Genomic DNA, 15,229 nt, shown 5'->3' with positions numbered 1-15,229 from the left:
AGGCCGATTCCGCTACTTCCATCCTGGGTCTCGTGTGCGTCTTCTCCCAGTTCTTGCTTAGCTTCTTTCTGGGCATCGCTCTCTGTTTTTACAAGCAAGTCCCGTGGCTTTTCTGAACCTTCTAATCAAAGACTACTATGGAAGGGAAACAAAGCTGTAGCTGTAGTTGGCAGTTCGAGTCTTTAGTTCTTGTTCCTGTGACAGGACAGAGGGGAACTGCAGTTCGTAAGTTTCCTCTTACTTCTTCTGAATACAATTCTAGTTCTTATCAGCACAAGCGGGAGCCAGGGGGAAGGCCTTCAGGCCGTTAGGAGTGAACCATCAAGCAAAATGGATACCGAGTTCGGGGGGCAGGTTATAGCTTTCGAGCGAGACAACTCATCAACGATTGGTGCAAAGTTTTTCCCTGCCTCATGAGGGCACACTTTGAGTCCCAAACTTTCTGTCTGAAGCAAATGCTGGAAGTCTAAGATGGTGGTTTGGAACATCCAATAGGACAGGACACTAGATCCACGCTCTCTTCCCTTGGTAAAAAGGAATTGAAAATCTAAATCAACCATTTGATCAAAGAAAAAAAGTACTAGGGCCTTAGAGTCACTTGATTCGACTTAAGGAATGAATGTAATATGGAATCAAATGAATTAAAATTGTATAATAAGACTCTCGATCGAGTCCGTTCCTCTCCCTACGGTCGTGAAACCCTTTCTCTCCCTATCAAAAAACTTTCTATCTCGCTGAGAAAGAGCTACTACCGTAACCTCATAGTCCCCCCTTGATGAAGGAAATGAGAAAGAATGCAATATAGCTTGTAAATAGTGACACGACTTCTATTCTCTTAGCATTCCATACTAAGCTAATTCTAACCTCAAACCTCTTCCCTCTCTTCAAGATCAGTGATGTGACCAATATTGGAGAGAAAGAAGAGTTTAGGGATAGGGATGTACTGCTCGTAGCGCTTGCCAAAGAACTTGATTTGCGATTCCAAAGCTTACAACAGAATGACTTGAAATTCGATTTGTTTTGCTCACTGCAATTCAAAAGCTTACAGAAAGAGAAAGAGATACTGATACCGATACTGAATACTAACTACTAAGTAAAGTAAAGGGCATTATAGGGTTTTCGCCTCTATCTATCTCCCTTGGGAATAGAAGACACAGCTAACGTTTTCTTCTTTAGCTGTTACATTCCGGTCCATGAATTCAACTCCGAACTAAGAACTCGGCCTTGTTATGCTTTTGGGCACCTAGAGCAGGGAGAGGTACGAAGTTACTTACTCTTTCCGTCTTTCGTTTAGGTTCATTCCCTCTCTTTGTCTCTGAATTCGCTATCGTTTATGAATTGCCTATATGATAGGGAGAGTAATTCAATTGGCAGCGAGAGCAGATAGGGAGAGAGAGGATGGGAAATATGCTTTACCCGTAGCAGCAGTCTCATTCTCTTTCTTTTTTAGAACCGGAGAGGAACGTGAAGAAGACGCTTGTAGGGAGAGGGTACGGTACCTCGACTTGGTAAGGAAACGTAGGAAGTAAGACTCTGGTACTAAAGGAGCTGTCTAGCTATGGAACTAGCTATAAGAAGTAGGTCAACGGTCACCAAAAGGTGGGATATGAGCCTTAGCATGATAAGCAAACGGGGCTAGCCCGGCTGGCTACACCTCTGTTTCAGTAATACGTTTGATTTGGTCTTTGAGAAAGTCAAAAGAAGAGTTTGATCCTGGCTCAGCCAATTCCTGTCAATTCGAGCCAAGCCAAGGGCAGGGAAGAGAATGCAAATGGACTGCAGATGGTGGTATCGTATAGTTGATCACACGACTGCTTTTAGGAACGATCTGTTCATCAGACTAGAAATATCGTAAGAGAAGAAGAAGAATGTTATGCTCAAAGACTCCCATGCCTTTCTTGGTTGGACCAAGGCGATTCCCGTCTTCCTGAATTGGGAGAGCAAGTCTCTCTTTTTTGTTTGGGGGAGCAGAGCAGTCAAAGAATGAACCAAAGAAGATGATTGTTCTAGAATGTCTATTCCTCACAATTGCTCCTTGTGATGCAGCAGAACCATGGCAATTAGGATCTCAAGACGCAGCAACACCTATGATGCAAGGAATTTAGACTTACATCACAATATCTTTTTCTTTTTTATTCTGATTTTTGTTTTCGTATCATGGATCTTGGTTCGCGCTTTATGGCACTTCCACTATAAAAAAAATCCAATCCTGCAAAGGATTGCTCATGGAACTACTATCGAGATTCCGTGGACCATATCTCCTAGTATCATCCTGATGTTCATTGCTATACCATCATTTGCTATCTTATATTCAATGGACGAGGTAGTAGTAGATCCAGCCATTACTATCAAAGCTATTGGACATCAATGGTATTGGACTTATGAGTATTCAGACTATAACAGTGGAGATGAACAGTCACTCACTTTAGACAGTTATACGATTCCAGAAGATGATCCAGAATTGGGTCAATCACGTTTATTAGAAGTGGACAATAGAGTGGTTGTACCAGAAAAAACTCATTTGCGTATTATTGTAACACCTGCTGATGTACCTCATAGTTGGGCTGTACCTTCCTTAGGTGTCAAATGTGATGTTGTACCTAGTCGTTTAAATCAGACCTCTATTTCGGTACAACGAGAAGGAGGTTCTTGGCTCCAGCACTTCATCCAAGTAGCTTATTGCGACAGGGGGGCAATGCGACAACACCTACTGGTGAATTAAAACACCCAGTAGACTCATTTTCATCTTCCTCAAGCTCTGAAGGATCCCTCACGACCTTTCGTAATCTACGATCGAAAAACGAAGCTGAACTTTTTTGACGAATTACATTGGTCAAACACCAAAATTATTATGGACTGCCTCCACAAACTCGCCCGGCGAGTATGCTGCCATAGTTCTAGAGCATTTTAACCAAGCCCTCCATGTCGAACACTACCAATGGATATTCGCTCAAGAATTTTTCGAGCTTCAAGTATTGGAAGGAAAGGGCGTCTTGGAAGACAAACGTCATGATCTAATGCTTGGAGTATCAAATCTTGATCGAGTTCTCCAGTGGTCCCCCTACAATAACATTCGAGAGCAGGCGTTTTCTTTTATTGAAGATTCCACAGAATCTATAAGTGCACTGCGCCACTCTTTTCAGAGGGATATCATGGCGGCCACTTTAAATCAATTTAGGCAAGACCTCTCACAAAGGGGAAGACATTCGGCTATTTACCGAGAGTTCTATGAATATTTCACCGATGAGACCTTCAGGCGCTTACATAGTTTACCATTGCCATAATTTTCTTTTTTTTATTTTCACACCGCCTTAAAGTGCTTCTCTTCTTACCAAAGAGAGCCCCTCCTTGGTGTAGTTGATTTTCTCTCTTCTAATCTTTGGGATCCGGAGTTTTTTGAGAAAAGTCCCATCCAAATAGATCATGATTGGGTCGACCAGGCCAGATCATGAGTGAATAGAAAATTGAAAATGTACATAGCTGTTCCACTTCTACTAGGAGTAACCTTTTTAGTGCTAGCGGAACGTAAAGTAATGGCTTTTGTGCAACGTCGAAAGGGTCCTGATGTAGTGGGGTCGTTTGGGTTGTTACAACCTCTAGCAGATGGTTTGAATTTGATTCTAAAAGAACCTATTTCACCAAGTAGTGCTAATTTCTCCCTTTTTAGAATGGCCCAGTGGCTACATTTATGTTAAGTCTAGTTGAACGGGCCGTTGTACCTTTTGATAATGGTATGGTATTGTCAGATCCGAACATAGGGCTACTTTATTTGTTTGCCATATCTTTGCTAGGTGTTTATGGAATTATTATAGCAGGTCGGTCTAGTAATTAGGGGGCGGCCGTTCGGTCGCCTATGATACTAGGACCAATAGGTCAAAAATAGGTTTGTGCCGCAGGTGTTGAACGATCTACTCTGCACAGGTATGGGCTTACAGGGCTAGGGCTCATAAACCCTTTCTTTCATTCATCAATAGGGCCCTGGTCGGTCACTTTTCTGGGCCGGGATTGATAAGTAGAAGTCATAAAAAAGAGATCGTTCTATTATTTAGATTGAAAGAAAAAGATTCGCTTTAACCGGCGCTTTTCTTCTTTGTCAACGCTACTAAGGACCTATAGGTTTGCCTTATGAAAGAGTTTGAGAATGGGTTATTCAAAAAGGAAAAGGCGCTACTTAGTTTCGCAAGCCTTTGTCATTGTTAGTTAACTAAGTAGGGCCTGAGGCCCCCTGCAAATCCGTAAATCTGAGGAGCATGCCGCAACAAAAGGATGGTCCCCTATGCATTTCATTCTTTCTGGAAGGGAAAAAAAAATACCCCCATCGTAGTGAACCTCTCCTTGTGATCGGGATGAGGTAGATGCCTCCCGGCCGGGGGGGGATCGAATCGGAGTTTCCTTAGGTAGCCACCGACCTACAGTTATCCTTAAACTTCCATGCTTGGTGGAGAAGAAGCGAACAAAGGTACGCTTGCTTGCTGTCTTGTTCTCTATCGCGAACTGGGATCGCTCGCCAGCTAGGTCAGATTGGAGCAAGAATGGTCGAGAACATATTACCTAACTTAGGGGACAAGGGGCGGAACGACCTCTCGATCTACTTACTACAGCCCAGGAATAAAAACGTCGTCTAGGCGTTCCCTCTTGCTCCGATCTCCCCTACGCCTAGGACGTTGTCTGGGCCAAGAGCCATAGTTAGTTGTTGTTTCCATTTGGTTATTTCTTTCTCGTTGTTGATACCGGCAAGACCCAGCCAGATGATGTTTGCTGGTTGGTAGTGAGAGGACTCTTAGTACCTGCATACCCAAAAGGGGGCACTGGTTAAGAAACAATCATTGGATTTTCTTTTGTGCTCGCCCTTAGCAGCGGGAAAGGAGTCTATCTATCTACCTAGCTTTGCTAGATTTCCCCCAATCCAATTCACAGAAATTCCACGAATCCCTTGGTGGATAAGTCCGACGACTCAGCAGCAGTGCGGAATTGAAATTTCTCCGTCTGGTGGATCTGATCTATAGTTAGGGGGCAATACATACCAAAAGGTTCGAAGAAGGAAGGCGCATAAGAGTATATAACCAACCAACCCACCCTTCTGTATAACCTATTCACATTAGTGAAGCGGCTGGATGCATAAGGGAAGCGCACGTTTATGAGACCTTTGTCGGGATGCATAGGGGAGTCAACCTACGAGCACGGAAGAGCGTGGTACCGATACCCCTCTCTAAGTAAAGGTAAGATTCTTAGCCCTGTTGATGACTCCATCTAAAATACAATAGGGACATCCATTTCCTTCGCTCCTCTCCTTATCAGTCGAGTGACTTCATACCTCTCCTTATCAGTCGAGCTCAATTACATCGATCCTTTCTATCCTTCTTTTCGTCTTCCTCACATCGATAGCATAAGAACCTTTCCACACTCTTTTGGTACATCGTGTAAGGCGGAGCGAATCCGGACCGCTTTCAAGAGCGAGGGCAATGACTTTAGTCAAGCAAGGCTAAAGGAGGACCGCTCTCAACCATCGTACTTGTAACCCACTCTTGATCCGTTGTGGCCGGCCGCCCTACTTGCCAAAGGAGTGGCCCTAAAAGTCCACCTATCAAAAATAAGAGGACTCTGAGCTCTCTATTTGAGTTAGTCCTGATCGCTCGCTTATCATACGCTCCACCCTTCGCGCAAGATAGCTAATCCAATTGCCCATCTCCGGTTGAACCTCTATTTAGGAAGAGCAGACCCAAACCCTCTCTCTTCGCTATAGCGGCAGTGTGAATCAATGGCTCTCTCAGACAGTGGAGAAAGACCTTTCAATCTGTGGTTACCGATCAAGCCTAGACAGTGGAGAAAGACCTTTCAATCTGTGGTTACCGATCAAGCCTCTCTATCCTATCCGAGATAGCTAGTGGTCACCTTCAGTTGCAGCAGTGGCCCTTTCATTGCCCTCCCTTGGTCTCTCTTTTGAAACAATTAGCCCGGTGGTCAGCAACGATATGGTTTTCTTACCGTTAACTCCCTCTTTGACCTTGACCATGGGTAGCTGGCTTGATGATTGATCTCGGTGTGTTCCACCCGTCTATCTAAGGATGGATCCCTTTTGCCCTCTTTTTGAAGCAAGTCCTACCAGTAGGGTGGGATTCTTCCTTTCTAGCAGCTCTTAGAAGGCTTCCAAAATGGATTGAGTCCTTAGCCGATCTCTTGAGACTAGCCGAACAATGGAGATAGGTGCGGATACGCATTTTTGAATTCATTAGCTCGCACAAGATCTACCTCCTAACCGCATCAGAGTTCTATCAACCAAGAGCTTCATAGAGAAAGGAGCCCCCATTTGGATGATCTACAGTCCGCATCTGGTCTAAGAGATTGAAGCTTGGCCGATGGGAGGGAATTGGAAAATCTGCCATTGATTTGAGCTCTATGTACGTAGAATACTCCTTTCCTTTTCTTCAAAAATAGGCCATAGACGGTGTGTCCAATTCTTTTTCCTTCTTTCTTAGGAGGAGCTCTTTGGCTTGATCAGAGGAGCGTGTGAAAGGCTTGCGGATCTCTTTTTAAGGCAAGAAAGAGAATTGGTTGACACATCTCAAGGGGGGACGAACTTCCAATCTCAGTTGGATTTCTGTCCATCATCTCCAAGAGAGAAAGAGATTAGAGCGCGTGTTACTATCACCTTTGAAAGCTTATTCTTCCCTTATCTTGACTGACGCACTAGCTGACTTTGAAAGTCAAGTTCGAGCCTCCTTTTCAAAAGTCAAAATATTCTAAATTAATGCACGGCTCTTCCCCGTCGACTCCTAGTACGCGTATCACAAGGGTCACCTTCAAAACATCTGGATCATACAAACTTCTCATTCAGTGGAAAAAACCTTACCAAGACTAGTTGCCTCAACGAATTGATATGCTTTTGCTTTTTGTGACACCGGTGCGAATGCTAAATACTCCAGAATACAATGAAATCAGAACAAAGCAGGTAGACCAAGCTAGCTTACAGATTTCGAGGAATTCAAACTCAGAATAAGCTCTTTTACTAGCACGTTTGGTAGCCAAAAAGGAAAGAGTTTCTCATAGAAAGTATTCACAGTGCCTTCTCCTTCTGTGATCACTGATCAAAAGGACATTCATTCAGTAAGCGATTGATCATCAAAGTGGCTCCTTAGGCACAATGAATTACTTACATAGTAGTGTAACTTTCTCTTCGTACAAAAAAGCCTATTCTGAAAGCCGTCTTTCAATGCCTGTACCCCAAAAGAGGGCTAGGTTCAAGGGTACGCACCTAGTAGCTGCGAGCCTAAGCAGTTCCAAAACCCTATTTTCAGCTTGATAAAAGGCTAGTCTAGTAAAAAACAGAGGCTAGCTAAGACAAGGTTCCTTCAGGAAGAAATGAACTCAAACTGAAAGTACCGGAACTGCAACTGCTCGCTCGTGCCCCTAACCAAGCCTTCAATAAAGAGTCGAGTAAGCGGGGATGGAACTTTTCTTAACTTTCTTTCCATTCCTTGGAGTTACGGAGGTCTTCCCTCTCTCTCCTTTCCTCTGCTTCAACTGCATAAAAAAGAGCATCTTGGGAAACTTCGTAATTTCTATTTTGCACCACTTGACCAACAGTTTTTGCTGCAGTCGAGCTTGATGCTTCCGAAGACCCCGAAGGGGCCATCATCATCTTACCATCTTCCATCTCCGAAGTGAGGATGAACCTCACAACACAAGAAAACCAATGGCCAAAGCCACGCCGCCGGAGCATCCATTATATATTATATAAAAAAGAAAGAGAGGGCGCGGCCCCCCGAGAGACGAGTGCGGCTTTCCAATATCCAATATGATGAGATGGAAGTCCGACTGATACAAAAAAAGCTATGTGCGATATGAGACCTATTCTTTGGCTTGATAAGGTGATGGATTGCGAAATTGATGATGCTATTATGCTGACCCATTCCGCTAATACGAGAAAGCGAGGCGATGTTTTTCCAACCGGAAGACCAGTCCCTGGCTTTGGAAAACTAATGGACAGCATTCTCCTTACCATAATCAAAAAGCACTTCGGCAATGGCGCTAAACCTGCACTCTCATATTCATCTCCTGTGAACGAAGAGGCTCTTTTCGCTCTCTACAATCGGGCCCGGCTACGAACCGGCTTATAGAAGGATTCCTTTATGTACTTCTTACTTAACAAAGAAGCAGACCCTTAGGAAGAAGACGGTAAGAGATAGGATTTAAACTGGAAGACCGAGAGACTAGATCGAAAGCTTAAGCGCTACGGGGATGCGCATCCAAAAGGAGAAAGATTACCTCGCTTAGAAAGACATAGCACAATTGATTAAAGAGCTTAAAGAAAAGAGCTGTACAATCTAATTAGATATCGGTAATACGATTCAAAAAAGAAGGCAATTACTAGAGGACTGAGTCACAAGGCACATTCCCCCGCTTTCACTTACATTAGTCCGAGTCGAGGAAAAGAAAAGGAGATTACTGTAGGTCAGTCGGTAAAGAGTCTCAAGGAAAGAAAAAGGCATTGTCCCCTTAGCCTTAGCCGGTTTCGAAGACTCCAAGGAAGACTTCGACTAAGTCCTCTTGACGACTAAGAGCCAACAATCCCAGGGTTTCTCAAAGTTTTTTTATTTCAATCTTAGTTGTTTAGCTTAGGTCCATCAATCAATGTCTCATAAACCCCTAAGCGGAATCTATTAAGCTGAATCCATATGGGGCCGAAAAAAAATTCCTTGTAACGCTCTAAGAGGGTAGTGAGGCTTAGATTCCATAGAGTTCAACCTGCATTAGGCTTTAGTTAAGCCTACATCCATTTTTGTAGAAAAGGATTTTTATGTAGCCCAACTCATAGAGAGTTCTGTCACTTGGTCTGAACCCATTTCTTCTATTCCTATGATTGTTCAGTGATGGGTTTTCCCCTTTTAGGATTAGGTTTATATCCCATATCGTGTTGTGCTAAGCTCATTTCTCTTATTAGGTCTTACTTTGTGGACGTTAATATATTGCATACCCTGCATGCAAGTCATTCATTATCCACACATGTCATACATCTTTCATATAGGATGATCTTAGAAAGCACCTAAGTGTTGGACATTTGCATGATACAGGTAAACCATAGCCTAGAAAGAAAGATCCCTCACGGAACTTAACACTTTATCAATCTCATTCATGGATATGTCACAAATTGAAAGACTTTTTGACCTTTCTCGATTGAAGCTAGAAGAACCGGTGTAAACGAGAAGCTTTCGACGATAGCTCTTTCGCTTCTCCTGTTACTAGCTAGGCAAAGATTTTCTTTCCCTTTCCACGGTTAGAACGGCTCAAGGGAAAGAGATAGCAACCAGTAAACTATCTGCCATCAAGACTGAAAGGTTATGTAATACACTCGACCTTTGGGAGAGGATAGGGTGAATCAAAACAAAAGTAGGGCTTTCTTTGGGTCAGACTTAAGCCCTACTCTTTCTGTTCTGTTACAGCCAAGCAAGAATTAAGCTATTTTAGAGTTCTCTTAGGGGTCTTGAAGTCTCAATCTTTCTTAAGAAGCCAGAGCAAGTGCATGTCCACGTTCAGCTAATACTCTCATTTTGTTCCCCTTCCACTTTGACTAAGAAAGAATAATAAGATATCGATTATTATTGTTTTCTTTCATTCTTTAGGTTATCTAATATGAAAGAGTTGAGTATATAAAACCTCTCCAGCAATTACGTATGCTTTTGAACGGAGGTTAATGTAGCTCGCCTCGCCCAAGTTGGTAGATAAAATGACTTCGGTCAATCCTTCATAAGCCCTTTCACAAAAAGAAATAGGTAACCGGTGCGGTAGAAGAGTCAGAGCCCCTCTTTCACTTGACGTTTACTAGCTTTCAAGTAGAGCCTTACCCATAGAAAGTGACTCTTACTGCTTGTGCTTAAGATTTCTTCTTGCCCAGTCAATAGCACTATGTGCAAGTCCCATCAAGTTGCCTTAGAAAAGAGGGTAGGTTGACAATATAATATAGGAGAAAGAAAAGAGATAGTAGTTTAGGGGGCAGAGGCAAGTGTATTCCATCGTCTTGCTATAAGCATTGATTCCGGGCTAGCGGCAGAAGCTAGCTTACTAAGAACGAGTGTTAAGCATAACTCACTCAATAAAGAGCGGATCAAAAGGCTATTAGAGAGATCGATTGCACGGGAATCGTTGAAAGAAAGAGTGTTCTTCATCGGAACGTCAATTCAATAGAGTTAGGGAAAACTTTCCATCTTCCACAGTGACTTTTCACTCAATGAAACTCAATCAGGAGATGTTTCGGCTTAGATTCCTACTATACTAATGTAATTTCCATTATTGATGGACAAGATTATCCGCGAATCTATTCAATGCCGGAATCAGGCCTGCCATTAATGTGGGTATTTCAGTTTCCAGAGTAGGATCCGCAGCTCAAATTAAAGCTATGAAACAAGTGGCTGGTAAGTTCAAATTGGAATTGGCACAATTCGCAGAATTAGATTTCGCAATTTGCTTCGAGATCTCGATCAAGCTACTCATTGGAAAGACTGACCCGTACGTAATCGAATCACTGGCCGGAAAGACTCCTACTAAGGTCCCTCTTCTCTGAAACCTTTGCGAAGAGGGCAGCCGGGCGTTCAGGGGAATAATATATGCCAAGAAGGAATGGTAAAATCGGATATGGTTGACTAATCCAACAATCTCTGAATCTAGGGCTATACCAAGGAGCGGAGCACAAGCGAACCGTCACTTGCGAAGCTTAGCGCTCTAAATAATATTTACCTGGTGCGATGCCTATTGAAATCACAAAAGATGCCGTATCCACGTCCAATTCAAAGTGTCTTGCATTTGCCGATGTAGTTGCCGACAACAGCTTCTTATGAGCCTGAATGGCATCTACCCAGCTTTGTTAAATGAACTATTCGAGCTCAGAGCGATGGAAAAAAGCATTTTCGGAGACTAGCCTGCTTTCTATCTTACTGTAAGAAATTCCTCGTTGACTTTCCTCTCCTCTCCCTACGATCGAGTGTATTACATAACCTTTTAGTCGAGTATATATAGAACCTCTCCGAGTATATTTACATAACCTCTTCCACAAACAAGAATCTTTGATTACCTTTCAGTCGAGTCACTTCATCATTCCTCTATTTGATGTCGGTTCATCCACACTTCCATTCTTTGTAGAGGAAGGCTAATTGCTTGCTAGCTGGGAGTGCGCCTTGGGGCTCTTAGAAAACGCCTATAATAGCCATAGAAGTTCAATAGGCTAGGAGAGGGGCTTGACACACAATAGGAAATTTCCTTTGAGAAAGTCGTGCTTTGACTATCATGCCGCTACAAGGCTGCTAGATATATTCTTTTTAGGTGTGTATAGAGCTAAAAAGGCAGCAGAAGAAGACTGATTTAGCTTTTTTAAAACGCAGCTCCTAGCAAGAAACCTCAATTGCATCGAGCCTCTCCTTATCAGTCGAGTGGCTGGAGCGGAGTTAGCGCAACCGCTTTCGCGCTAGCGCGCTCATCCCTTTAAAGTTCCCTCAGAATAAAGAAAAGAAGAATTTCATAGAATTGATAGAGAATAGGTATAGGTAGGGACCCGTGAGAAAAAGTGGAAATCCCAGAACGCCACATCCCTTTCCATTTTGAGCAGCAAGTTTCCCTTAAAAAAGAAAAAAGAGTCCCCCCTCGGTAGCCCTTCCCACATGATGCTAAACAAAGGCAAAGAGCAGCTTTCCCGCTTTCTAATTCAGCTGTAGCTGCGTTGATCAATGGGTCTCGTTCCCGCCGCATATAGAATTTGTTAAAAAAGTTCCTATCTAAAGAAAGAGTTATCGCATTTGGAAGTCTTTCAATTGATTCATTCCCGTATATCTTTTGTGTGCTGAAGTTTTACCTAAAAGTAGAGTTGAGAATAGGGAATTCTCTTCCCCACGTAGAAAGCCAAAGGCAAAGGATTTTCACTTCTACGTTCAAGCAGTTTCGTACGCTAATCCCACCCTACGCCCAAAGAGCTGACATGCCGTCTTCCAAATGAGTTGCCTGCCGCTTTAGGTCCTCTCTTTAGGGTTCCTTGTCGATCTCATATTAGCTTAGATAAATAATGATCAGTCATGTCTGATAGTTGTGAGAAAGCTTTCCCCTTCCCCGCTGACTTCTCTCTTGACCAGTTGGCCGTCTATGGTTGTAGGTTGCAGGTAGCATAAGAGAGAGGGTCAACCCTTCTTTGCCGATCTTTGCCCTAGCTCTAGGTCTTTCATAGTTGGACAATGGAATAACTCATACCTCGCTCTTAGTTTCTGAATGAACTTAGGAATTGAACCTTACGCTTGATAGTTCCCAGTTCTAGATCCTAACTGGTAAAAGAATGGACATAGATCGAGCATCATTGACTTATGTTTCTCCTTCTATTCCCTTGTCATGGAAGTTGCTAACTAAGTGAGAGAATTCCGAAGATTCCCCACCTCAACGAGCCCTTAATAGATGACAGGACGCGTCTTAGGGAACTGCAGGCGCGCTTGGCCTCTTTCATCGGGGGCAGGGATAACCTCCCCGTTTTCCTCAATATCCTCTTCAAACAAGTGATGCTGGAAAAAAATATCGAGGCAGCACTTGTTGACGACGGCGGGAAAGGGTCCTTGAGAAGAGGCATGCCATCCGCGGCTTCCTTTTCTATTCGAGAGGAACTGCTCTTACGGAGCAGGCGTTAACCCAACATCTCGAACAGATTGAGAGAAATGGGACACGTGCCAGCGTTCCGTATCGGAGAATAGGCAGGACCGTTGAAAATCATGATCTCCTTTTATAGGAGAGTTTCAATATTCCTTTTGTTTTGGGTAGTACCTCTATTGATCAAAGTTCCTTGGCGACATTAGATTGGTTATGTACAACAACCTTAACCGCACAAGCCTGGGCTGGGCCTACCTCCATCCCTAGAGGAGCCGTATGAGGTGGAAGCCCCACGTACGGTTTTTAGCCGAGCCTTTCCAGCAATGGGGCTTAGGGACCGATATGATGATTGGTTTAGGTAGGGCGGCCGGCCTACTACGGGCACCTGTAGGGATTAGTGTGTGAGACCGTGATCCACAAACTGACGCATGGGACTCACCCCTTACTTGGGAATAGAGAGGGGAAACATAGCATGTCAGAAGAGCGAGGTGAGGTTTGAAACCCTACTGCAGGAGGGACACCTCGCGAGCTGGGCTTTTAGAGATGAGGCCTTTTGGCAAAGCCAGGTCAATTTCGAGCCACCAAACCCTACAACTGATGAAAAGGCCCTATGGAGTGAAGGGAAGCGTGTACGTTGTCACACTCCCTACCTTCCAAAGGTGCCTAGAGGACGGGCCGACGACCCGGGATCGGATTCCCCACCGGTAGGGGGCAGGAGACGGCCATCTCGAGGCGCATCACGATCTATAGGCAACACCAGCGAGACCTGGGAAGGCAACCCAATTGGGCGTCAGAGGATCCATAGTACCCGCAGCTTCCCAGACTTCATATTCTTCATTTTTGAAAGTGGGGGGAAGCGATCTCTTTTCTGTAACCGAAAAAAAATGGAGCAGATTTGACTCGGCACAACCTAACGATACATCCAATACCAATGATCTGTGTCTAGAATGCGTTGCTAGATCTCTGCTCTACAAAGGGCAACAACAAACGCGCCCTTTTCATTACTTCTTTCATGACGAGAGAACCGCATCCGCATCAGTCGAAGTGGTGGAAGGCCCCCCTGAGTCAAAAGGAGAGCTTCTGTGCACCTCTCTCCAAGATCGGCACAACCTAACGATACATCCAATACCAATGATCTGTGTCTAGAATGCGTTGCTAGATCTCTGCTCTACAAAGGGCAACAACAAACGCGCCCTTTTCATTACTTCTTTCATGACGAGAGAACCGCATCCGCATCAGTCGAAGTGGTGGAAGGCCCCCCTGAGTCAAAAGGAGAGCTTCTGTGCACCTCTCTCCAAGAGATAGGATTCGGGATCTGAATCGGCTGAAGGAGAGTGAAGAGGCGGCTACTTTCGCAGCCCACGAGAAAGCCTATTCTTTCTGGTCGGATTCAAGTGGCATTGAATGCCCCACAATCAGAATCAAAGAGGATGGGTCAAGGTGAGGTTTGGAACGAAAGCAGAGTGGATCTGTGGCAAAGTCGAGCCTCTAGAGGTATGGCGGCTCGGATTCCCGACCGATTTCGGCACTAGTTAAATGGGGTTAATCACCCAGATCTTGAATCAACTAGTAGATCAGCAACAAAGGGTACGGTTTCTAGAAAGTATACCCCTTAAGTGAATGAATTCAAAATAGGCTACCCCCACCCTTTGATTGAAAAAGGATAAAAACTCCCTGAAAGATGAAGAGAGCTTCGAAGGATAAGAAAGAGGAAGAAGCGCATAAAATATCCTCCTGAAGAGGGAACATAACGATAGGACTTCTTCATAACACAGGAAACGGACTCTTCTAGGAACTTGTACTTCCTTTGTTTAGTTAGTAAGAATAAGCATGGGTCTCCCAGTGTAGGATTTCTCCCATTCATTTGGAAAGTTAGAGCTTTGACTGTGACAGTTGAGACTCCACCCTGCCTAAAAGGATACATCTGTGTAAAAGATTCAAAGAAATAAGGAAAGAAGAGCAGGAAGAGGGGTCATTTCACTTCTGTCCCATAATCTGACCTTCCCTTTTCATGTGCGTGTAGCCAAGCCTTCACATATAGTGTTCGTGCCCTTGCCTCAACCCAAGCGTCGGTCACTTGCGTCTTCTCTTCATTCGTTTCCGGCTTCTTAGCGCATCTCTTTCCTTTTAATATCTGCTTTTCTTTCTCCTTCTATCCGAAGGAAGAGGAAGCTGCTCAAAAGCTAGGGAAAGAAATACAGAGACACGGCTCTTAGCCTTTAGGAATCCATGCGGGCTCTAGCAGGCCTATCTGTAGGCATTAAAAGAAGAGAGGTAGCGGGGGATGAAGACCAGTCCTTGAGCCAGAGGTCATACTGATCCTGTCCTTTCAATAGTTAAGACGCACACAAGAGAATCGCTTGTGAAAGAAGGGCTTTTGTCCGACGTTGACGTTAACGAATCTGCTGTTCTAATGTCTCTCCTACCTTTTTTTTTATCTTAGTATCGGCATAAATAAAAGACTAGTTGGCCTAGATCTGAGCTAGCCTTTTTCTTTTATTTCAATGAAAAATGCCCAAGCCAAATCCTCTTCCCTACGCCCGTCCCCATCCCCGGAGTCGGAGGTGAGTCGCTAGCCTTTGTTAAAGAAGTGTTTTCTCCCTTCGAGGCTTCTTTC

At 44.1% G+C, this 15,229-nt stretch overlaps 3 protein-coding genes and 1 long non-coding RNA gene across 4 annotated transcripts; 2 read left to right on the top strand and 2 right to left on the bottom strand.

The window, feature by feature from the left end:
* The first annotated feature begins 1,942 nt into the window (after positions 1 to 1,942).
* LOC105179430 (cytochrome c oxidase subunit 2) lies at positions 1,943 to 2,722 on the top strand. Its single transcript, XM_011103048.2, is given in 2 exon segments — positions 1,943 to 2,100; positions 2,103 to 2,722. Coding segments are annotated over 2 exon segments (723 nt in total). The 5' UTR covers positions 1,943 to 1,997.
* A 769-nt stretch (positions 2,723 to 3,491) lies between these two features.
* Positions 3,492 to 3,855, top strand: LOC105179423 (NADH-ubiquinone oxidoreductase chain 1). Its single transcript, XM_011103043.2, is given in 2 exon segments — positions 3,492 to 3,669; positions 3,672 to 3,855. Coding segments are annotated over 2 exon segments (297 nt in total). The 5' UTR covers positions 3,492 to 3,533; the 3' UTR covers positions 3,833 to 3,855.
* Positions 3,856 to 4,204: 349 nt separating this feature from the next.
* On the bottom strand, positions 4,205 to 5,160 carry LOC105179429. Its single transcript, XM_020691325.1, is given in 5 exon segments — positions 4,205 to 4,374; positions 4,377 to 4,650; positions 4,732 to 4,808; positions 4,916 to 5,000; positions 5,077 to 5,160. Coding segments are annotated over 5 exon segments (690 nt in total).
* A 7,472-nt stretch (positions 5,161 to 12,632) lies between these two features.
* LOC110011336 lies at positions 12,633 to 13,969 on the bottom strand. Its single transcript, XR_002286341.1, has 2 exons — positions 13,901 to 13,969; positions 12,633 to 13,700 (listed from the first exon to the last, which is right to left on the bottom strand). It is a non-coding gene; the product is annotated as an uncharacterized LOC110011336 (long non-coding RNA).
* Positions 13,970 to 15,229: the final 1,260 nt, after the last annotated feature.

The sequence above is a fragment of the Sesamum indicum genome, unplaced genomic scaffold (assembly GCF_000512975.1).
Source record: "Sesamum indicum cultivar Zhongzhi No. 13 unplaced genomic scaffold, S_indicum_v1.0 scaffold00156, whole genome shotgun sequence".
Taxonomy (NCBI): domain Eukaryota; kingdom Viridiplantae; phylum Streptophyta; class Magnoliopsida; order Lamiales; family Pedaliaceae; genus Sesamum; species Sesamum indicum.
This window is presented reverse-complemented; position numbering and strand designations above follow the sequence as displayed.